The sequence below is a fragment of the Nanorana parkeri genome, unplaced genomic scaffold (genome assembly GCF_000935625.1).
Source record: "Nanorana parkeri isolate BGI_ZX_2015 unplaced genomic scaffold, ASM93562v1 scaffold71, whole genome shotgun sequence".
NCBI classification, from domain to species: Eukaryota; Metazoa; Chordata; class Amphibia; order Anura; family Dicroglossidae; genus Nanorana; species Nanorana parkeri.
The window spans coordinates 2,560,211-2,584,678 of NW_017306339.1; the positions used below are offsets into that span (position 1 = coordinate 2,560,211).

The 24,468-nt window shown below is 40.2% G+C and overlaps 1 protein-coding gene across 4 annotated transcripts in view; it reads right to left on the reverse strand.

Annotated features, from left to right (window-relative positions):
- Positions 1 to 24,468, reverse strand: part of TMTC4 (transmembrane and tetratricopeptide repeat containing 4) — a 64,104-nt gene that overhangs the window by 37,170 nt on the left and 2,466 nt on the right. For all 4 annotated transcript variants that reach the window (XM_018576604.1, XM_018576606.1, XM_018576605.1 and 1 more), the window contains 9 exons: positions 20,512 to 20,725; positions 17,711 to 17,826; positions 15,127 to 15,340; positions 11,575 to 11,662; positions 6,875 to 6,972; positions 6,387 to 6,479; positions 5,721 to 5,882; positions 3,933 to 4,135; positions 2,029 to 2,200 (listed from right to left, as the gene is read on the reverse strand). In XM_018576604.1, coding sequence (XP_018432106.1) covers positions 2,029 to 2,200; positions 3,933 to 4,135; positions 5,721 to 5,882; positions 6,387 to 6,479; positions 6,875 to 6,972; positions 11,575 to 11,662; positions 15,127 to 15,340; positions 17,711 to 17,826; positions 20,512 to 20,679 — 1,314 coding nt within the window. In that variant the 5' untranslated portion in view covers positions 20,680 to 20,725. The remainder of the gene's footprint in view (positions 1 to 2,028; positions 2,201 to 3,932; positions 4,136 to 5,720; positions 5,883 to 6,386; positions 6,480 to 6,874; positions 6,973 to 11,574; positions 11,663 to 15,126; positions 15,341 to 17,710; positions 17,827 to 20,511; positions 20,726 to 24,468) is intronic.

Below are 24,468 nucleotides of genomic sequence, written 5' to 3' on the forward strand. Positions count from 1 at the left end.
AAATTGATCTCTGCAGTTAATGAAAAATCTTTACTGAATAAAAAATATCTTAATAAAAATTAAGACATTTTAAGTAAAATGGGTTTGATTCTCTCTGAGGAGAGAAAATTTCCATTATTCTTAGGATGCTAATAAGAACTGAAGAATGATAGGAGTGGAAAGAGTTCTATCCTGGCTGACTTGCAGCTTTAGATTGTCATTGTCCAATTCTCCTTTATGAAGCAATATAACCCTTACATCTCAGAATCCTTCTAACCCTGTGTCCCTTAATGAACGATTAAGAAATAAAATGTATTTCCATTTCTGTACATTTATTAGACAACCTTTCATCATTTGGATTCTTTAATCTATGATGAATAATCCAGGATTGCGAAAAATTAGTTTAATAGATCACACATTTTAGCAGCACGCTTTGATAAATGTATTAATATACTACATAATGCTGCATTTAGTAAGATCAAGAGCAAAAATGTAACATATTGCCGCTTGCAATTCCTTAGATGAGGTAACTGCATTTTCTTTAACAAAATGCGTTTTGTGATATATTTAACAGCCCAAAAGAAAGCAAATAAGAGAAGTCTATTGTTAGCGGTTTACATACCCTTTAAGACAAGGACATGAAAAAATTGTCTGGAGTGCAACAGAGACATAGATTACCACAGTGTTAGCATACACATATATTAGAGTTGCACCGAAATGGAAATTTTTAAACCGAAATAAAAAAGAATTGTCAGGCCGAAACCGATACCGAAAATGTTTTTTTATTTTAAATTTTTTAAAATCTTAATATTTTATTTTTATTTATTTTTTATATTTATTATGGGGTTCCGTAAGTGAATATATATGGTCCACAACAAAAGATAATTAGTAGAACCAAAGTGCACTGTGCTTAAAACATATGTAAAAAAAACTAAATTCAATGTTCCAGCATGCATCAAATGAAAGTGACTATAGTGAAACCAGTCCAGTGTTCCAGCCAATGTCCAATGATAATTGTATCAAGAAAGTGCTCCAATAAATAGAAAACAATTGACATAAAGTGCTCTGGTCCACAAATATATTCTATGGTACATTGATTTTGTTGGTCGAATGGTCTTCTTGAGTCACGCTGGGTGTGTATGAGGAGTGTGGGAGAGATCAAACATACTATTTGGGAATACTAGGATCCTGATCTCTACTATAAAAATTATGCAATAATCCTTGGTCGTATTTGAAAGGGTATACAAATAAGACATGTGAATTGATCATATATATTCTAAGGTCCATCAATTTCGGTGAGTGGGGTGGATATCTGTTGGTTTGGAACGGAACTCACGGGATGAACTTTAAGTTGGATTGTGAAACACTTTAAAGGGACATTAACACTTTGTGGACCGGAGCACCTTGTGTTTTTTATTCTATGCATTTATTGGAGCACTTTATTGATAGCATTATCATCCGACATTAGTGGGAACAATGTACTGGTATCACTATAGTCACTTTCATGGGACGCATGCTGGAACAATGAATTGATGTTTGTCTCTTTATTTATGTATGTTTTAAGCGCAGTGCACTATGGTACTATTGATATTTACAGGTCTATTCAATAAAGGTGAAGGGTTTGGAGAAGGGAACAATCCAGGCCAAAATAGTTTATTTTGAAAAAATCTCCAATTCAGCTCACTTTCCTGTTGAGCTATTTTGGCCTAGATGGCTCACGTCTCCAGCCATCTCCAAACCCATCAGCCTTTAGTGAATAGACCTATCAGTGTTTTTTCACTACTTGCACAGCTGCTTTTGTTAGTTATCGAGATTAGTGAGTAGCGCAGATACCTTTTGTTTATCTCTATAAAAGATATTTAGGATAATTAAAAAAAGAAGTGAGCAATGTGCAACGTGTACTTACCCACTGCAGAATATGTGACAACAGCAATTTATGGTTACTGGTAATTTTAAAGCTGCTGCTTGCACTTTGCAATTACACAAATTGATTATCAGCAACAATGATGTAACTTTAGCCATGGTACATCATGATGTGTAAATTCCTACCTTTTTTATATATTGTCTACAGGCTCTACTGTAGCCATAAGTAAGCAAAATACAGTAACCAATGCTAGGCAGATAAAGAACCCGTTCAGCAACAGCAAATCCAACTCTGAAAAATAAATTACTGGCAGGAAGAAAAGGTATCACGAGAAATCCCAGCCCCATGGTGACGATTCTGTGAGGAAAACGTAAACAACACCGATTAGTATATAAACAGGGGCAGTGTGAGCAGAGATGTTATTCGTCTAATGAAAAGCAACCATAACGACACAATTGTCATCCATGTCATAGGTTTACAGACCTGTCCGTTTAAATTCCTGGGCAGCAAAGTGCCAGGCTTGCAAAGATCCGAGACAAATTATTACTGAAAATGCAACAGGTTTTCACTCTAAACAGACGCTAAAATTTAGAAGTGGTGAGGGTCAGGTTTTATTCTTTCACAGTGCTACTTTAGATCAGCTGAGGGAGACATGTGATGAATCACGCTGCAAGTAAAGCATGTAGTAAATCTGTCTCACAAATCGTCTCACTGCCACTGTTTGGAATTGCTGTACCCTGTGGCAGAATTGATAAATGTCCCCATGTGTCTTCAGAAACCGGTTAAAAGATTACATATAATATGGCATTTTAAAGTGTACCTGTGCCCAGACTATGGGCATTAAATAATTTACATATGACATTAGGAAGCAGTAAAAGACCTTTAGGAAAAGCCACTCTTGGCCTGTCTAGCTGCTTGGAAGGTGAAACAAAGCTGTAAACTCTTGGGGCTTTGAATAGTAGAACTGGCAGCTCATCTCATAAAAAAAATATTTGATTCCGTTATATTAAAATCACATTAAAACACATAAGCTTGCCAAAGATCATATGAACCTCCCTCATATACCATTAACACTGCCCATACATGTATATTTACATATCTACAAAACTTTACATACGGTTAAGTCATAATGAGTGTTGTGGATAACAAATTTTGGCAGTGTAAGAATGGTAGTTGTCCTCTAAGATCTTCACAAATAGGAGGTGGGAGGTGATTCCGTATGATCCCCATGGCTAAAATACCCAGCGGCAATCAAGCCCACATAAATGTAGGCCAATTTTTGGTACCATAGGAGGAGCAATGTAGGCCAGATACTGAGCAGTCATCTCAAGTGATGATGGAATCATAATTTACATTCTATCAATACATTTCATCAACAGAAGTATATCGGTCTTCCTCAGTCTTAAAACATGAAAAAGTGTTGGTGGGTATGGGGTTTATCATAGCACATACTGAATAATCCAGTTACCAACTTCCGCAAATGACATAAAACAGATACTAAAAGACATTAAAAATCTGTATATTAAATACATGCATGAAAATATTATGCATATTAAAATTTGGAAGCGACATCAGAAATGACTTTCAGATTTACAAAGCTCATACTTTCATTAGAACTACTTGAGCAAATGGCAAAGTTGGATTAAACCATTACTTGTTTTTTGTTCTAAGTTTTTTTTTCTTCTGCCACCATTACCAATGTAATAATTTTGTCTTTGTAAAGTCTTCTCTGCCCACTGATCCATTTGCTGTTCTTCACTATACATTTTTGAAGTTTAGTAATGGACAGAGGTCCATGTGGAAATTACTGTATCATCAACCTACATGTGTTAGGCAATAAGAGGTTTTGGGAAAGGACAAAGAAGAGAAAAGATCCATATTACACCAAATGAACAGAAAGACCAGACATATACTAGCATGGCACTCTATACAATAGCCGAGCCAGACAAGAGCATATGTCGTTAAATAAAGCAATAAAATTATGTTACTGATTATTAGCAGTGTCTAGAAATGCAGGTTTCATGAACTCCTGGCACCCTACTGATAAAAAAGCCATGCTTCCATTATTGGAAATACACAGAGATCTCACCTTCTCGTTTGCACATTATTGGAGAATAAAGCCTGGTACATTAAGCCAAACAAGCAGAACCAAAGTGCTGCTGGTGCCATTATCCGAAAATCGCTGAGAGATTTAATAAGAGGTATGCAGCCCATTGACCAATCAAAGCACAGCCACCAGGGGCACAGCAGCAGCCATCCATTTAGGGAATAATAGTAATTATAGTTTATTACCTGTCATTAAGACAAAAAAAATATATTTCAATGTCTCATATTCAATGTTAGCAGAATCATCAGTACAGGTGCATATGCTTATTTTGCACAACTTAAAAACCGCTAATAAAGTAAAACAATTCACAGTCGTAATGATAGCATTCTGCTCATGTGTTCCACTATCACTAAGATGTATCATGCATATGGATTAAATCACATTTCTATTTAGCAACATTTAAACTGTTAGCTATGGCTATAGCGATTTATAATAAATGGTTATACAGGAGAACAATGCCACTTCGAGAAAAGAAAAAAAGATGCTGTTTTATTCTCCTTTTTATTCATTCTACCAGCTACATGGATATGATACAACATGATGTCTTTACCCTATGATTAAGCTTTCCAAACTCTTGCCACTGAAGCTTATTTCTATCTTAATTCTATGTATAATTTAGATAATGTTGCCACTTTCCGTATTCTCCATCTACTGCCCTTTCTGAAATTCTGGAACACGTTAATAGCGTCAAACTCTCAACTTCAAATAACTGCCACTTTTTTGAAAAGAAGTATACTTTTCCTGGTGTGTTAGTTTTGTGATTTGAGCCCATTGTGTTTTTCAACCATGGTTGAAAAACACAACATTACATGGTTGAAAAACAGCGACATTACAGAGAACAAAGTTAGCTATAATAAAATTACTACAGCCTGTGCATAGTTAGCCTGAAAATACATATGTGGCTTATAAGTAAACACAGAACACAATCAAAACAAATATATTTGGATCAATGTCATAATTGTACAACTTAGTTAAAAATGGCAAATTAGTTTGCCACACTGGCCATCAATCAAGGCCACTGTAAGAAAGGAATAAACTAGAGATGCACAGATACCGTTTTTTGGGTATCGAGTACCGATATTTTTTTTTCCAGTACTCCATACCGGAAGTGCCATTGAGGAAGCCAGGCGGCGTGTAATGACTCACCACCTGGCTTCCTGATTAGCTAGGAAGATGGGCGGCGTGTAAAGACTCGCCAGCCGGCTTCCCGATTAGCAGGGAAGCCGCCTCCATGCTTCATGTCGCTGGGTTGCCTGGAAGGGACCATGAAGCCAGCTTCCTGGCTAAGCAGAAAGCCAGGTGCCACGTCATTACACGGCACCCAGCTTCCTGACCAACCAGGAAGCCGGACAGCAAGTCATTACACGCTGCCTAGCTTCCTGATTGGCTGGGAAGCCGGCTCTATGCTCCCGGAAGCCCTAGGTATCAGAGCATTTTGGAGAGTACGAGTACTCGCCATCGGCACCGATACTAGCATCGGTGCATAGTACCGATACTACCGATAAACTAATAAATAACAGTCTCATTCATCAAATTAACTGCTCCAGACAGCTTGTGCCACTACCCAACAACCAGTCAGATGGTTCTTTTACAGTATGGGAGAATCTAATTTGTTCTTCTGGTGCACCACAGACTGGCTGAAGAACTTCCTGTTAACACTTTCACAATGTAGTCAAATGGTGAAAATGCATTAGTCTTTTACCAATACAAGCAACTCAGTATGAGCAGCCAATGCTTTGTTAGTATAAGAAATTGACGTCTGATACTCACTCTCACAAACAAGCTATCAGCAAAAGATGCTGGGTTGTCAACATCAGTGAATGCTGGTGGTCCAGTGCCCATTATACGCCAGCGTATATAAAGCACACACGATCCCCCAATGGCCAAGAGGCTGATTCTTGTAAACAGTCCTTTTTTTAGAAATGAAAACTTCTATCAGGGAAAAATAAAACAAAATACATATATTATTGTTACTAATCCAACATATTGTGGGGACTCTACAAAATAGTCTATTGTCGCTGTCTTAATATGCAATAACATCATGTAGATTTTTTTTATCGTAAACAACTCTATCTATGGTATATACACCCCACAGTCAGTAGGTAGCTCATGCTATAGAATTTCTACTTTTTACATTAAAAGTGAGCATCACATATGGAACTGGTATTTCTCTGCTCTGGTGAAAAAAGAATGCATGTTATTAAGAGTTACTTCCTAACCACACCTTGCAAATATGGCTTTTGCTCCTTTCAACAAAATGAGTTTGGCTATGTATTCCCACAGCAACAACGAAATCAAAGGGCAGGAGATTTTTTTCTCAAATAAAAAGACTCTTTCAAGAATGCAACTGAGCGACAGACACGAGATCACACTGTGCAGTAACTGAGGAGCCCAGAATCTGTTCTGAATAGGGAATGGGAAATTGAATACACTCACCTCTGGGGTTTTGTCCCTGTGCAGTACCTTCTGGATACATTCCAGCATGTTTAACTTGCAGATTACAAAGACATCAAATACAGCATTCAAACCCTAGCAAAGACAATAATCTTTTCTTATTTCCATTTCCAGACACCATAAGCTTCAATGGGGGAGAAAAAAAATCTAAAATATTTAAATTCAACATCAATAAATCAAACTCTTTTTTTATGGTTTTTATCAAGACTATAGGAAAAATATATCCCTCTTGGATATTAATTTATGCGTAGCAGCCATGCTTTTGTGTGTTGAAATAATACTTTTATGGAAGCATGTTTTAAAAATGTTAAAAGTTAGTTTTCAATAACCTTTGGTTATTTTTCAGAGTTATTTTCAAGGTAATGTAACTAAGCAATAAAGGTTTTTTCTCTACTAAAACATTGTTCATATAATTTTCTATTTCATCCAGTTAAAAAGTTTTATGTCACTAGTAAGTTAAGTTTTCTTACCAAAACAGTTATTCCTTGCTCTTTACACAGCATAGCAACTGCACCAAGAAAAACACTAAATATGACCCAAAACGCAGAGGTATGTTCTTGTTTATTAACTGTGAGGGAAGAAAAAGATTAAATTATTGCTAGGTGTACACTTATACATTTTGTGCACCTTAACACAGGAATAAAATCATAGTAGATATATGACCTTTGGACCATGCCCCATAAAAGCTAAACTCTTCCTAAACTCCTAAATTGTAATTTATCCAGTGCTTCCGGTTCTCAGGGTATTCATTACCACTTCACTTTAATATTCCAAAGTTTAACTATTCAGATGTGATAGCTCATTGTATTGTCGCCAAACATCCACAATTTTCAGGAGCTCTGTTATCCTTTGGAGATTTGTCTTTGGAATCACCTGTGATTTGAACTTTGATTAGCACACAAGAAATCTGCACAGATAAATACGGGGGCTGCCATTTCTGTCCAGCTTCTGAAAATTCAAGTTACATAACTGTGCCTGCATTTCAATATGATCCAATAACAGGGGTCAGAAACCTTTTCTACCTCAACTGTCAACAAGCATTAAACAACTGGCGTGCTAGTGAACAATAACACACTGTAGACTTCAGTTCAACCCCAACTCCTGAACCATAAAAATCACAGGAGTTTTACATTCATACCTGCTGCAGCAGGTAGTTCCACTAGGAGGAGGAAGAGGGTGGGTAGACTTCATGTAATGAGGGATGGCGCCTCAATATCAGATAGGGCTCTATGAAATGTCATAGAGGTGCTGGACCATGGGTGCAGAAGGGCATGCCAGGCTTTTTAATTGCATTTAATAGTGAGCTGTCAATTACAGCCTATTGTGGTGGCACGGTATTTGTAGGGGGCAGGGGCCCATCAGAGGCTCCTCTGGCGGGCCAGTCTGAAACTGTGCGCATGCCACATTATGATCTTCCAGGTATCACTGGATATTTGTGCCCCCCCTGCCACTTGTGGTCTGGGTGGACTATCCCTGATCTATATGACCATATTAAAGTAGCATCAAGGTCTGACAGTTTTTTTTACCTTAATGCATTCTCTGCATTAGGGTAAAACCCACACAGTCTCTAGCCCGCGCTCCCCCACACTTACCCGTCACCGTCGCCGATCCTAAAGCGATCCTCCGTTCTCTGTTCTTCCTGGTTCTGGGGAAGGATACTGATGGCAGAGGAGCCATAAGCTCCTTCTGCCCTCAAACTGTTAGGCAGAAAGGAGGGACGTGGCCTGCCTCCGGGCTCTGTGTGTCTATGGCTTAGCTGATGGTGGTACCATTGCAGAAAAGCAGATTTAGCCAAAAATATATTTGTTACAATTGTGAGTGATTCTCCCCAACAAGGACATAAACAGCAATAAAAACCTGATAGAGGTTTTTAACCTTTTCCCATTCCATCAACAACTAGAAAAAAAATATTTTGGCTTGACTTTAATAAACAGATTAGAGTCAGAAATATTGTATACTGGTCAAATTTTAATTCAGCTTGTTAATCCAATGTTATGGTTCTTGTTAGTGTTGATAACAATAGTAAACAACATTAAACGTTAAGCAGGAAGCATGTTGTCACTGTATTATCTTTGTAATTTTACTCCAGAGTACACCACATAATTTCCCATATATGCTCAGCAAGATACTGTAGATTACATTTGTGACCATACTACTCTTTGATGTTAGAAGAATCAATGTCTTCAGAATCAGAAAGAATATGCTGTTATTATGGGAAATGTTTTGGAAGTAAGTGACATCGATCTTGGGTAAAAATGCAGAGAATTTAACGGCTGAATGAAATATGAAATCAATAGAATGGCTCAAGGCAAGCAACCTAATATGTAACAAGAAGTATCTTGAGGGAAACCAACATTAACCATAGCTTTTCCTAGAACATCTTCCTCCAGCTGTCACTGATTCAAATGTGGAAATGCCTTTTTATTGCCTAATGCAAAATACAATCAAATAATTTGGCTTTACATACATTTAGGCAATCATATTTCAATGATAATTACTTATTGCAGAAACTGTTATTTTGTCATTGTTTTAGTACAGCTGAAACGTATTATTCAAAACTAAACTGTTTGTCTTTGGACAGCAAGGTTCTGGGTACATGGTTCAACATAGTTAAAATGTGTTTTAAGAAAAAAACTGTCTAATTATGTTTTGCAAAATTAAAGACCATGTCCAAGTAAAACATGACCCCCCCCCCCTCTCTAGCCCATCCTGGACTATTCTTTTTTACCTTGTGTAGCAAGATATACCTCACCTATGGTCCCTCACTGGCACTATTTCTGGGTAAGGGAGAATGCCAATCCTACCCTGCAGATGTGCCGCATTAGGCAGAGCATGGGAACATGAATTACCCCACCTCCTGTGAATGGAAGAGGAGAGAAGACTTGGGACAGCGGCTTTAAGCAAGTAAAGGTTTTTTCCTTTCAAGGTAGAGGGGGTAGGCACAGGGGGTGTGGGGTATGCAAAGTTGCCCACTATCATTTCAAAAAAAAGGAGGGAAAGCTAGGTCTAACCAATAAAGAAAAAGAAACAGAAGGCCCAGGGGCACAATTGCAGAACAAAATTAGAACATCAGAGTCTGCAATCTTAGAAACAGATGACTTACAGGTCCTCAGTTGGCTGTTTTTTTAAACAGTACATGCTAAATTCCAGGGTCACCTGCTGCAAAAAAAGACAACTCTGGGATATTGACTCTAGAAGGAAAATTAGCAAATAAAAGTTATATCTCAAATTGTGTGAGGGCTTACACGTTACCTCCCGCAGGGTCTCACGCCGTCGGGTGGTCTCCTTGTGCAGCCGGAGACTGGGGGCGCTGCTCCCTGCAGCCCCAAGCCCGATGGATGGATGGACAGTCATTTTTGTTTTACTTGTCCACATGAAAATATATTTATACCTTTTTTTCTAGTAGTGCAGGTAATAAAACATCCTTTGTAAGTCTGAAAAACAATAAAAGTACTACATGTGCTATATTCAGATGTCATAAATTGACAAAGGGCTTAGTTGTTAGCATTTATGCCTCGCAGCACTGGGGTCCTTGGTTCCAATCTTGGCCACCAATCTTGCAAGTCTAAAGATCTCAACTACAGCCTCCAATGGCAGACCCCGGTAACACTCCTTCAAGTAGATAATGCAGCTCTGGTATGTATTTCAGGCCCCCAGCCACAAAAAAAGTAAGGCTTGAAGTGCATAAAAAAAATCGCAATGCACTCATGGTATTAGGAAAGAGGGAAGGAAATGTGCACAAAGAGCAATTTGGGGGTATCTGATATTGGGATATATCAATGAAACATACTACAGGTAAACTGGAATGTGCCGGAAAGTCTACATTAGCAGATACTTACATTTTCCATCTATATATAAAAACCCTTTTTAAATAACTATTAACATGACAGATGCTGTAACTTCTAATTATATATAGGTCAGCGGTCAAGGAGATGATCTTGTCCATAAAAGTTCTATTATTTCAGTGGTTTGATTTGTTAAAAGTTTATCATCTTTTTATATATTTCTCCTTCAGCACAAAGATGACAAACTATCAAGTTTATAACATTTAACACAATTCTTCATCGGAAAACAGGTGTAATTTCTTATCAGGTTTCCTCTGCAGATAATACTTAAGGATGCGTTAGTGCTTTTATAAGAGGTGACCATGAATACTTTTTTCTCATCTAACAGCAGGGATTTCGCTATAAAATATGAAAGGTCATTTTTTTTTTTGCATATGTTAAAGACAGTGCACTTAAAACATTTTTTTCTGGTTTGATAATATAAAACGCGTAGTATGGAAGTCAGAGTGTGAAACACTTAAAGTATTCTGTGTTTCATGTCTGTACAGACGTGGGAGCTCCGCTAAGCCCAGGGATAAATTGCGAACCTCATCTGTTGTAAACATACATAAGAGATCTTAACAAGCACAATGCACCAACATCTGTTGCTAACATTTGACTTGCACATTTGTTTAAGCATGTAGCAAAAGCTTGAATTCTAAAAACTCACTGTCACTGTAATGTGTAGATAGCTATAAATGATTTGCAATGTGGTGTTAATATATACATATACACATACACACACTCAATCCAGTTCAATTAAATGTGGAAATGTTTCACATTTGCTTTTACTGGAAGGTTTAAAGCACAATTCAATGCAACGTTTTTCTATCTGGATAAAAAAAAGGGACAACACCTCTGTTATGTTTTTATTGCCGTTTGTGTCCTCTTTCAGTAGATTTACCTTTGCTTCTTATCCCATGTTACATACTGAAATAGACATGGGGGACATTTATCAAGCAAATTAGAGACGCAATTAGATGTAAATTAGACTGCCCCTCATTTAGCAAAGTCTATGCAACAGTATTTCTGTGCATCTGCAACCCCTGCGCCAGATATCCTGGTCAGATCATTTTTAAAAGCCTTAATTTGTCGTAACTGGGTTACTTTAATGAATGCTGACAGGTTTAAATCATTTGGCCCATGGAAAAGAAAAGTGTCTTTATTTTTACTGGTTTAGCTACTTGGGTGGTGAATTATTTTGTAAGGAAAAAAAACAAAACAACAAAAAACAGAAATTTCCCTCAACACATGAACTTTATTAACATAGCTTTTATTTACTCTTTAAATTTTAATTTAATTTTGGCAATAAATAGCAATACAGCTTTTGCACTATGAACACTTACTTCCTGGTAGAGCTTTGCAGTATCCAAGAAATGATAAAACAACAAATAATGCACACAGAAGGTCTGCCCTGCCAACAATTCCGGACACCTATATATAAAACAAAAATAAAATTTTGTGTAACACGTCAGTGAGACCAACAGTCCACAAAAATAACTTTTGTTTTGAAAATGTTTTATTAATAAGCAGATTTTGAAAACTATAGCAGATGACGGCAAATTCCCTTTCTAACAGACTGCCTCCTGGTACCATGTGTCTTTACATTTGCCTAGAAACACAGTATCCATCTTTATCTGTTTGTTTATTATTATCTGCCACAAAAAATGTTTGCCATATATGCCATTCATGTTGGTAAGTTAATAACAGGGGGTTAAAGGATGGCCCTGAAAGCTGAAAAGCAACAGTGGTTTGAGGCCTGGTTCACACTGAGCATGTTGGCGCAACTGATTCAGCACGACAAAAAGCTTTCCCCAAAAAATCCCATTCATTCTTACGGCCCCTGTTCACATCTACGTTTTTGGTTGCAATGAGCAAAATGCTTGTTGCTGGAAAAAGTACACAAGCTTTTTTTTGGCAGATTACAGCTCGCTTTGTCTCCATAGAGTCAATGGGAAACATTTGGAAACACGCGTTGCAATTGGTTTTGCGCATTTTTAAATTTTTGCCATTGACATCAATTCATCACAATCTGCTCATAAAAACGTGCGACTTAATGTACGTGCAACAAACGCGCGTAAAAACATGCAGCAAAAAAAAGAAGAGCATATTTACACGTGAAAACGCTGTCGCCTAGATGTAAATCAGACAATATGCTACCATTGTTGGTTGGACTGCTACTGCGTATTACATTAAAACCTTTCAAACCAGTCAAGGAAGTTCATGGAGTGGCCATAATGCAGTAAGTCCATTTTTTAGTCTCTAGTGAAACGTACAAATGTGCAACATAAAAAGGAATTATACAAACTAGGGATGCACCGATACTAGTATCGGTGCCGATACTGAGTATTTGCCAAATGCTCCGATACCATGACTTCCGGTCAGAGGGAGATCTCCCTCTGACCGGCAGTGCCGACGGAGCATGGAGCCGGTTTCCTCTCCAAACAGGAAGCTGGGCGGTGGGTTAGAAAGCAGATAATGACCCGCCTCCCTGATTAGTCAGGAAGCCGGCTTCCTAGCCAGTCAGGAAGCCGGGTCATGACGTGCCGCCCGACTTCCTGATTGGCTAGGAAGCCAGCTTCACTTGTTGTTAGGCAGCGTGGCTTCCTGACCAATCAGGAAGCCAGACGGCACCTCATGAATCGCCGCCCCACTTCCTGATTGGTTAGGAAACCAGGCAGCCTCGGCAAGTCAAGCTGGTGTTCATTCGCTAGAACATAAGCTTCACAGGCAATTAGGAAGCTGGGCGACGGGTCATGATCCACCGCTCAACTTCCTGATAATCGGGGCACACGGCACCGGTAGTTGGTATAGGCGAGTACCAAAAAAAAAAAAAAATATTGGTACTCGCACTCAACACCGAAAACATGAGTTGATTACCTGATAACTCTGTTTCCAGGAATCTTCTAGGACAGCCATCGAGATATAGGCTCCGCCTGCTTGCAACAGGAAACACATCAACACGAAATTAGACAGTGCAGAAAACTGCACTTTCAGAGTACTACAGGAAAGCCCTTTGTCCAAACCGCCCTGCAGGAAATCCAGCACCAATGGCACTGTGGCCACCGCAGGCCTACCCTGACTGCTGTACCAGCTGGAAAACACTTTCCACACCTTCAGGTAGATCGCAGATGTCACCGGCTTTCGACTGTGCAGCAGTGTAGTCACCACCCGCGCAGATAATCCTTTGTTGATTAACACCTCCCTTTCAGTAGCCATGCTGCTAAATTTAAAGCATGTACTTGCGGGTGGCTCACCGGGCCCTGCATCAACAAATCCGCCGCTGGTGGAAGAAGCAGAGGCCCTGCTACACACAACTCCAGGAGGGTCGTGAACCACGGCCGCTTCTGCCAACATGGCGCTATGAGAATTAACGTCATCCGTTCGCCCCTGAGCTTCCGAAGCACATTCGGGATTAACTGCAGTGGGGGAAATGCGTAACCTAGACTGAAGCTCCAGGGGTGCACCAAAGCGTCCACCGCTAGGGCTCCGTCGTTCCTGGAGAGCGAAAAAAATTGTTCCACCTGCTTGTTGTTGGCCGTTGCGAAGAGGTCTACCTCGGGACAGCCCCACAAGCTGGTGATCCATGCAAACGTTCCTGCGTTCAGAGACCATTCTGACCTGTGCAGCTCCGTCCTGCTGAGCGAATCTGCCAACTCGTTCAGGCTGCCCTTGATATGCCTCGCCGTCAGCGAGAGAAGGGTGTGCTCTGCCCAAGTTAGAATATGCGTCGCCAACTGCATGAGGCCGTGCGAGCGCGTGCCCCGCTGCCTGTTTATGTAGGCCACTGCCGCAGCGTTGTCTGAGGCCACGCCACGTGGTGCCCGGCTAACGTCTCCCGGAACCGGCAGAGGGCTAGCTCTATCGCCTTTAGCTCTCTCCAGTTTGATGACTTGAGGCGGCTCCCCTGCTCCCAGGCTGCCTGCCAAATGGACTCCTGGCAGTGAGCACCCCAACCCCAGGCACTGGCATGCGTCGTGACCACAAGTGGTGTTGGCTGCGACCATAGTCTGCCGACTGAGAGGTTCCGACACTCCATCCACCACCGTAGTGAATGCTTGAAGCCTGCCCCCGAAGTACCTGGCAAACTAGTATCCACTAGTGTACTCACCGGGGTCTGGAGCGCCGACCTGAAAGACTGAAATGTAGCAACCATTTCCTCTCTCATTGAGTTCAAAAGCCCCTTAAACATTCCGGCTGACTCTTTTGCAACTATTTTCTCTAAACAAACTTTGCACAAGGGTTTGGACCATGGAGCTGACATTTTTGGTGCCCCCATGCTGCCGAGGTATCCGGGATCCTGGCCTACAGCCCCCCCGTACCACCTCAAATGCTGCCCCTGTTGTCGCCAGACTCCTTTCCACAACAGATGCTCACGCACACTCCAGGTCGTTACACCTTGCCACTGCTGTACACCAGGGGGGGCCACCATCTGGCGCCTACTCACGTGCAGGAGGATGGTTGCCTTCCCTGAGTGACGGAAGGGAACCTTGGCCAAGAATCGGGTGTGGGTCTGATAGGGAATCCCTGTAGGCACTGCAGCAGGTAATCCTGGAGTAGGTCCCAATGCCTAGCAGGGTAAGGCTCAGCCCTAAGGCAAACAAACATGAGCCCTAAAAAATAACAAACATTACGATGTCCCTGTGTAGCCGGCGGAAACACAAAAAAACTGACTTGGGATGGAAGGAGGAGTCTATTTATTTAATGTGGTTGATGTGTTTCCTGTTGCAGGCAGGCGGAGCCTATATCTCGATGGTTGTCCTGGAAGATGACTGGGGAAAAATCGGTATCAGTGCATCCCTAACACAGACCATAAATCAATCAACAAAAGCACATTTTAAATCTGACCCATCTAAAAAGTTCTACTACCTTCATTTTAAAAGTGAATAGATACTTACACATTCTGTGTGAACAGGGTGAACTGCAAACAATAAACCACTTAGCAGAGCAGATTTTGGCGCATACAGGACTTTCTTGCCTTTGTCAGCAGCTCCGCTACTAAAAAGCAGTGAAAAAACATCAAGCATCAGGACAGCGACTATGCAATGTAGTAGTATGTTGACCACATGAAAACCAGCTGGGTGCAAACCTCCTGCCAAACTGTAATTAATCCTGAAAGAGAAAGTAAAATGAAGCAAAGGTTTAAAAAAAAATGGAGTAGAGAATGATTAAAATCCCTCTCTGTGCTTCAAGTTTGCTGTGTCCCTTTGGGGAGATTTTCTGTCACTTCTTGTCTCAGGACATAACAGAAAGTGAGAGAAGATCTCCCCAAACAATGAGAAATGCGCTCTTATGGTCTGTTCACAGCTTTTAGTTTTAGCACTTTGCCATTCTTTTATATTGGCATCAAAATTCTCCTCCGATGAACATGAAGAAATGGTGTGAATTGACACTTAGGCCACATGCACATGGGCGCATTTAGGGGAATACTACATAAATTTAGGCTTTTTTCCATGCCCAGGATACAAAGCTGGTGCGTACAGTCACCCATACGAATGAATGGCTGTGTATATCGGTATACACACACAAACCTGCATATAGCGTACAGATGTCTTCCCTGAACGCCCACATACAGCCATTCACGTTTATGAATGGCGGTACGCACCAGCTGTATATTTCAGGGAATGAAAAAAAGCCAGAAATTACATTGTACACCACAAAATACACCCATGTGCATGCAGCCTTAGACAGGTGCAACTGGAACAAGTGTCCTCATTTTCCTCTTCCAGTGACAACTAAACATTTTGGATTATCTCTCTTTTCAAGTTAAGTGACCATGATTATCAGCACAAATAAGGAGGGTGAAGCTCCCAAGAAAGAACATAACAATAACATTCAGATAGGGATTCCAGCCCTTCCCTACTCTATTCAAAACAAAAAACAAATGGCTTTAGATACACTTGTCTGTGTTTTTAGTTTGTTTTGATCAGTGCATACCATTTGCTACATTTTAGTTAAATAACATTTATACATTTTTATTATAGTTTATACCCCTGTGGGGTAGTTTATACCCCACAGGTTCAAGGCAGGACTAACACTTTTTTCTCCCCTAAGCCCACTATCTGTGCCACACCTTAACACACAGCACCAAAACTATCTAGACTTACAGTACTACAGCAATAGCAAAATCATGATCATACATAAAGGTGAATAAAAACCAAAATGTAAATCACAACCAGTAACATATCTATGGAGACACAGAACACATTAACACAACCAGAAAGACATCAACAGAGTCAAAACACCCAGCTGCTAGGACTGCCCCTTCCACTACACAGTTGCTTGTGTAAATAGGCTGAAAATATTGTGAAGCCGCAGGAATACAAAGAGCAGTTGTCTGATGTATGCAAAATACAAAACAGGTAATGCCCAATGGTCTACAGTATGTGACACTAAGGTTGAACGCCGTTGTGTCGGTGGTCATTTGGAGCAAAATAATTGTTGGCTCTGAGGATGGCTGGGAGTTCTACAGAGGGCTGGGGAGCTTTAAAATTTGAAGAGCACTGCAGAGTGCAATGCACCAGGTAGGTGAGCACTGCTGAGACTGTAGAAACCGTGTGGTGGCTGTGGAGCCATGAGGTGGCTGAGGGGCACTTTGCTTTAGGTGGCTGGGGGCTGTTTATAGCACTCATATTTCAGACCTCCTCAGAATGGGTACCTGCTAGAAAGTGAAGATAAACTCCCCTTCCTGTCTCTCCAGTCATGTGACACACAATAGGGGAGAAAGGAAGGATGGGACTCTGCATCAAGGCATTCATTTCCATGATTTACATCACTATAGCTCGAGTACTGTCCAGTGCCTGGAACACAGAGCAACCCAGCACAGGGTACCCACTCTGCAGATCCTAGATCCTGTGGGAAAGCCCCCAGGATTCAGGACATTTAGTAAACCTGGGCTTGGTGCCACCCCTAGCGGCAATGGCATCTTAGAGCGTGACATTTGTGGTCTAGAAAGAAATCCCTGCAGATGTTTAAAACACATTTGAATGGGCATTTGAATCTCATAACTCTTCTTTTTACAAGATGATACCCTTTTTTAACATAAAAGAATCGAGTTGGAGGACATCGGGGAACATCTGTTCCCCGATATCCACTGCAAAATGTGAACACAGAAGTACTGAGCACCGAGCATTTCCAGATTCAGAGCCGTCAAATACCAGCTAAAAAAATTGGGTAAAACAGTGGATCAAGTACTCTGTGCTTGATTGGCTGTAGCAGAGATCAGTGGAGACATTAGTGGTCGGACAGACCCCTGATGTTTCCATAAAGAGTACCTGTGACCTGCCCAATGCTATCCAATAGGGGCTTTGTTAGCCCCTTTTAAGCAATAATATAGCAATAAAGTGAAATAAAAAAAAAAAAAAAAAACAGAAGACCAACTTGCCTTACTGTGCCTGTGTGTTTGTGGAGACACATGGAGCTTACTAGCAAGCACAAGGGTGGCCCCATAGGACCCTACAAGAACCTGATTTACTATCTTACCTGAATGTTAAGACTGTGAGTGGCCTATAAGACTTATGACTAGCATTGCTGCTAAGTTTAGTACCCCAAAAATCATGAAGCCACAAATCACTGATCGACACATCTTCTCGGAGGTCCTATAACAACAATAATTATAATAGGTAAAAAGAAATATCTTATTACAACAATAACATTTTTGTAATTTCGTAAAAAAAATTCCAATTCCAAAAAGTAACAATTCAAACAGTGGATTCTCAAATAAACACAATTCAGCCCATAACTATAAACTATTTTTTGTGTTCATGAAAATGTAATATTAATACTGTATATGCAGTGTTAAATATGATATAATCGGGTAACATATACAGCAATGATGTGAGATAACCAACTATTTTTTTAGTAATCAGGCCAATTGATTGTTATGTATTATAGGCCTTTACAAATGTCCACTGATCCTAATACCCGAAGCCAATTTTGAGTATCAATCGAAATCACACAACAGTAGCCAAATGCAGACACTTTTGCCTTGATCAGGGAACAATCTCATGTCTATATGTGTCAATATATTCTGGTGCCCGCTGCTTTTGAGGGATCAACTTGGCAGGTTAGCAAGCCTACTCCACTTCTACTGTTCTCCCCACATTCAATGGGCTGCCCTCGTTGCTCTTCCTGATACTATTTTTCCCTCAAAGGTAAGCTGTACTCTGGAGTGTTAAAGGAGAACTATGGGGTTAGGGCTTTTCCCCATAGTTCTACAAAGGGTAACGGGAGGACACAAACTTGCGTCCTCCTGTTACCCAAAGCTCAGTATACCGCGAGCTGCAGCACGCGGTATACTGAGACGCCGCAGCTGAAGCGGATCCCGACAATTATGTCTGGATCCGCCCAGCTGCATGAGTGACAGCTGGCTCTGCCCATCTAGAGGCAGAGCCAGCTGTAACCCCCCCTCCCCCGTCCGTTCTGCCAGTCAGCGCTGGAGGATCGGACAGGGGAAGGGAGAATCCAGTCACTCCCCTGTCACAGGATCGAGAAGTGAGCGAGCGCTGGTATTTGTTCGCTCACTTCCCGATTTACTGAGCCGACCTGTGACAGTTTCATTGTCACAGGTCGGCTCAGATTATGAGGCTGAGTAAAAAGCACTCGCCTCATAATTCTCCTTTAAGAATTCATCAGATGGTTATATCATACCACTATGGCCAACCGTATTTTGGCTTCCAGGTACCTATCCACGGAACACCCTGAAAAAAGTCAATAAGTGTTTAAAGAAGAATTATATTTTAATTTCACTTTCTCCCAAGTAAGATGGTAAGATCTTTTGTTTAGTCATATGCAGTGTCAGTGTCTTCTTACTGGTCTAAGATGTTGGCCCTGGGATGATGCAAATCTTGGTGCCTTTGAAGTAGCCATTATTATGCAGTCTTTAATCCAATAACTAAGTAAATTAAACCTTATATAGCTGCTACATTTCTATGATCAAGCCCCCTTCATGCAATAAAACAAAAGCAGAAATAATGTAGCACTTATGGGTAAGCATCACCACCGCACACAGTGCAAAAAATAGTTAAAACAAACACGAATCAATAAAGATATGCATTTATTTTTTTTACTTGTTATCTGCTCCTGACTTGGGGACCAAAGGTTTCTATAGGTACATCTGTTTGGTCAGATGACTTCTCTATTTACTTCACAGCGCAGATTCCTCAAACTTCCAAACCTCTGTCAACTTAGCAGCTCTAAGAAACGTTACTAAAAGATACTAACACTTGAGGAGCCATCTCGGGCCTGTGTCAACAGGCTTTTGTTCCTGTCAGTAAGGTTTCTAGGGTGCATCATCATACCCTGCTGCCTCTCCCCTGACATTAGCATTGGAAGTCCCTGCTGCCAAAATGACCTTTGATCTGCATATGACATCAGTTAAAGAAACCTAACAAGTAAAAAAAATGTATTCTTATTTAAATCTTACTAGCCCTTAGTTAAAACGGCAATAAAGGCTAAACCCCCCCAATGCTAATGTAAGGACGTACCTTAAATAATGCCTCTTAATCCGATCATCTTCATTTTTCCTGTAGTTTTCAGGAGTCCCTTCAGCGCTGGTGCCAGTCTATGACCCATGGCTGACTGCTCTATCTTAACTGGCACTTCCTGTCCCACGGAGTCTGTGCGGGTGCACGCTGCTGCATTTTACTTACATTGTATCTCGCCTCGTCTCCTGGCCGGACATCTGAACTGCGCATGCGCCCACCCCAAGATCATTTGCGTCCTCCCGAGAATTTTCAGTTGTTCGGACCGCAGCACGCGGGGAGACACAGGTAAGTTTAAACCCTTTGGAAAAGGTTTTTTTAAAAATGTTTTTGCATATATGTACTGCTTTCTAGCAGTACATATATGCAAAAAAGGGGAGGGTTTATTAACCCTTTAAACCTAATCAGTTCTTCTTCTGAATGAAATCATCCTCCCCTTTCGCTATGATTTTTTCTGCTTATTTTTTGTATCTATTTTTTTATTTCAGTGTCCTCTTTTTTACATTTTCAAATAACTGTCATCCAAAAACATTAAGTTTAATTTTGAACGGGACTAATATTAGAATAAAATGTGTACTTTTTATCTGGAATAACACCGCTTATTTTAAAATGAACAATTGTCAAATTAGACATTTGTATTACTTTGGTATCTTAAAAAATGAGAAAGTTACTGCCGAATAAATAGGCCCATAGCAGAAATATAACAAGGTCTAATACCCAAGGGGTATAAAAGGTACGAGAGCTGAAATGGTTAGGAATGAACAAGGTTTTATACACGTAATGAAATATGTTAGCACTTACCTTATTATTGATGATGGCCTCCGAGTCATCAAACACAAAGTTGCCATTATAACTGTTTACAAAGCACACAAAAGACACAACTCCTACTAGGCATCTAGCCCAGAATGGCGAAAGGCTGAACAATGGAATGTCTTGATCCAGAGATTCTGATGGTGCCATGTTATACATTCATCACAACCTATGCACTTCTTCAGCATCGTGTACATTTACAAACCTACAATTTAAAAGAAAAATGTTTACCATGTTCTACTGAAGTGGAAGCTTTTGTAAGATCAAAAGTGACAGATGTGTACACAGCACACTGTTTATAAACAGCTTAAGTAGCAGTAACATTTTAAGATTCAGCAGTATATAATTTGATGTATGTCCTAGACATGGGGACAGATTTTGTATTGGTATTTTCCAAAGGCCATATTTAAATAAAATATAATAAAATATTTAAAAGGATTATAAAAGGGAGGTGTAAATGTGGCAGAATATGGTAAAATGCAAAAGTAAATAATGCTTTGGAGTGACACTAAACCAAGGAAGTAAAAAAACTTAAACATATATTCAGGTACCTTAACTAGTAACAAAAATGTATCTTATTTGTTATTTGTAACAAAAATGTATCTTATTTGTGTATCACTCGGCTGTAGATCCTCAAATCATCTCTGAATTCATATTGACACTGTCCTTCCTTCTGGAGGGGGGATACTTCTGTTCCCCATGATCTCTGTGTGTGTTGTAAAGTAGCCATGGCTCCAAGCTCACTCTGCTGATGGACTACAATCTCAATACAAATCAGTAAAATAAATGTGTAATTATAGTCCATTATGGGAGCGAACTTGGAGCGGTGATTACTTTACAACACACACATGGACCTAGAGGTACCAAAGTAGCCACCCTCCAGAAGGAAGGCCACAATGTGAGCAATGTCTGGCCCCACTGGCACCCCTTTGCTCGACAAAAGTTTATTTTTACCAAAGTCGGTCAAACCTGGAAAGTCTGATGCAGGGAATTTCCCCATCCATGCTGTTCAACGTGAATGGTAAAATCAAACTTTGTCTCCTTTATCTCATGGGGCTGAATAAGAAAAAAAATGCACAGTATGTGGCCTGCTTTATTCTGCCTGTCAATTATTTATCACAAATGTAAGTTGGTTTAGTGTTTTTGCACTCTGTTTCTGCAATCTAGAACAACCAGTTTGCAAATGTCTACTCCTGGTTCCACCTTATACACGCAATCGTTTTAAGCCTACATCACATCTACTCAGTGAAGTTTGTGTAAGTGGGTGTATGCGTGTTGAAGAGGTGGGTATGAATTTACAGAAGATCACTCTCATAAAATGGATCGCTGATTCTCATCCACAATGCCTAGATATATGCCAAACCTAAAAAATGTCCTTGAATATTCACCATTTCCCTTATAAACACTTTTGCAGGTCATGCACTGATTTCCTTGTCCAAAGGGGCAGTGAAAAACTACCAAAGATGATGTGCAGAAAGCAGGAGCACATATAGATAGTGTTTTACCATTTATCAGGTAAAGCAGTGACAGATACTTGCTGACTGCTGCCGAAGATTAAACGAGAACTATGGGGTAAGTGTTTTTCCCCATAGTTCTCTTAAAGGTCACGGGAGGACATATACTAGCATCCTCCCGTGACCCAAAGCTCAGTATATCGCAAGCTACAGCTAGCGGTATACTGAGACCGCCGCAGCCGGGACGGATACCGACAATGCTGTCAAGATCCACCCAGCTGCGTGAGTGACAGCTGGCTCTGCCTATCTAGAGGCAGAGCCAGCTGTACCCGCCCCCTCCCCCGTCCGTGCTAGAGGATCGGAGTGGGGGAATCCCTGCAGGGAGCCGTGAGCGACATTCACCGCTCTCTGCAGGGAGATGATCGAGATGTGAGCAAGCGACGGTATGTGTTCGCTCACTTCCCGATCTACTAAGCTGACGTGTGACAGTTTAATTATCACACGTCGGCTCGAACTATGAGGATGAGTGATTTTCACTCATCTCATTGTTCTCCTTTAATGTAGTTGAGGGGTAGCCCCGCTGCAAGGGTTAATAACATTTTTAACCAGAGTTCTTCTTTAAGCTCCATTTGTTCAATTCATGAAGCTGTGCGATGCAGTCTGGTCTGAACAGCAATAGGTGTGGTCTCTTCCTCTCCTAGTCTGAATGCAGGAATTATAGGAAGCTAGTGTAAAGTCATATAGTAGTACTATTAACAAATGGAGGGATTTTAATGAATACATAACTAGATTATGTTTTATTTATCTAGCTGCACTTAAGGTATTAAACTATAACAAATAATGATGCTTTAAATGGTAGTTTAGTGTTCTTAATGTATGTAAATGAGATCAGCTTACTATCAGTGTATGAATGTATTAAAAACCATGTTTCTATAAAATAGGCTTTCATTTTTGAAAATGACTTTTCCTCTTAAAGTACAACTGAAGCCAAAGCTTGTTTTATGTTTTGGATAGAGTAGAGAGGGATTAGAACCTCCGTCAGGTTTTTATTGCTGTCCGTCACCTCTCTATTTGTCCTGGTGATTTATTACTGAAAGAAAAATACCAAATTTGGGTTGTCACCATAACAGGAATAGATGGGAAGTCTTCCAATGGGGACACTGGTTCAGGTGACCCTGCTGACTGCCAAGGATTTCCCTCACTTTGGAGGAATTTCCTCTCACTCCCGGTTATGGCTATTGGAGAGAAAGACGTCAGGGGGAAATTGCCACAATGGTACACAAAGGGCAAAAAAAAGGCTGAAAGGGGTTATGATCCTCCCTTACTCTATCCAAAACGATGGCTACAGTCACACTAGGTGCGATTAGATGCGTTTTTAAATGGTTTTCTAAACGCATATATACATGCATCTAATGATTAAAATGGACCTAGTCACACCTTGCACTTAGATGCTTTTCTCTGCAGTCAGTTTAGCTGCGTTTAGAAAAAAATAGAAGTCAGGTGCGTCCAAGAAATGGATTTGAACTTCTAAACGCACTAAAATGCACAAACTGATAATCTTTGATTGAGTTTAAAATGGTTTTCTAAAGGCATATACATCTCTAATGATTTCCAATTGATCCATTCACACTTTGCGTTTAGACGCTTTCCTCAGCAGTCAGTTTAGCTGTGTGTAGAAAAAATTTGAAGTCAGGTGTGTCCAAGAATTGATTTGAACTTCTAAACGCACCAAAACACACATAAATGCATGTAAACGCAAGACACAATTATTTGCTGAAATCTCATTGGCTACTTCGATGGGCTGTTTCAATGGAGAAAGGACCGATGCATCTAAAGGCATATGCGTGTAAATTGATCATTTTAAGAACAAAGAAGCAAAAACAAAGCCTCTATCCTAACAGATTTTGAAGACAGATCTCTGCATAAAAACACAAGTGACAAGTGTGAATAAAGACTAAAAAAAAATTCTACTTTAGCTCTATGCAGATCTTTGGATCACATTAGACCAATAATAGTTTCTTGAACATAACACAACCTCCAAGTGGCTTATACTCTAATTGATTTTTATCACAGCAGTTGTTAAGAAAGGTTGTGGATTGCAATATCTGAAATAAAGATTGCAACTCAAAGGAGAACCTACAAATCTGTATATAAAACGCCATCACACAGCTATAAAAAAGAAAAGTCACAATGTGAATGTTGCCTTAAAAATTGCTTTCAAGCAATCTTTACAGCAACAATTCAAAACGTGTACCTCACTGAAAACACACTATAGTTTCTCTAGTCGTCCATTGCCTGTATTGTTTTTCTCCAATGGGGCAATGTTTACAAATGTTCTACACAAGTGACTGTAAGGCTTCATTCACAATATGTGTTATTGGTTGATTTTATATGCATTTAGAAAGCTTTTGCAAACGTATATGTATGCATATAATCTCTCTCTCTCTCTCTCTATATATATATATATATATATATATATACACACGGGCGGGCA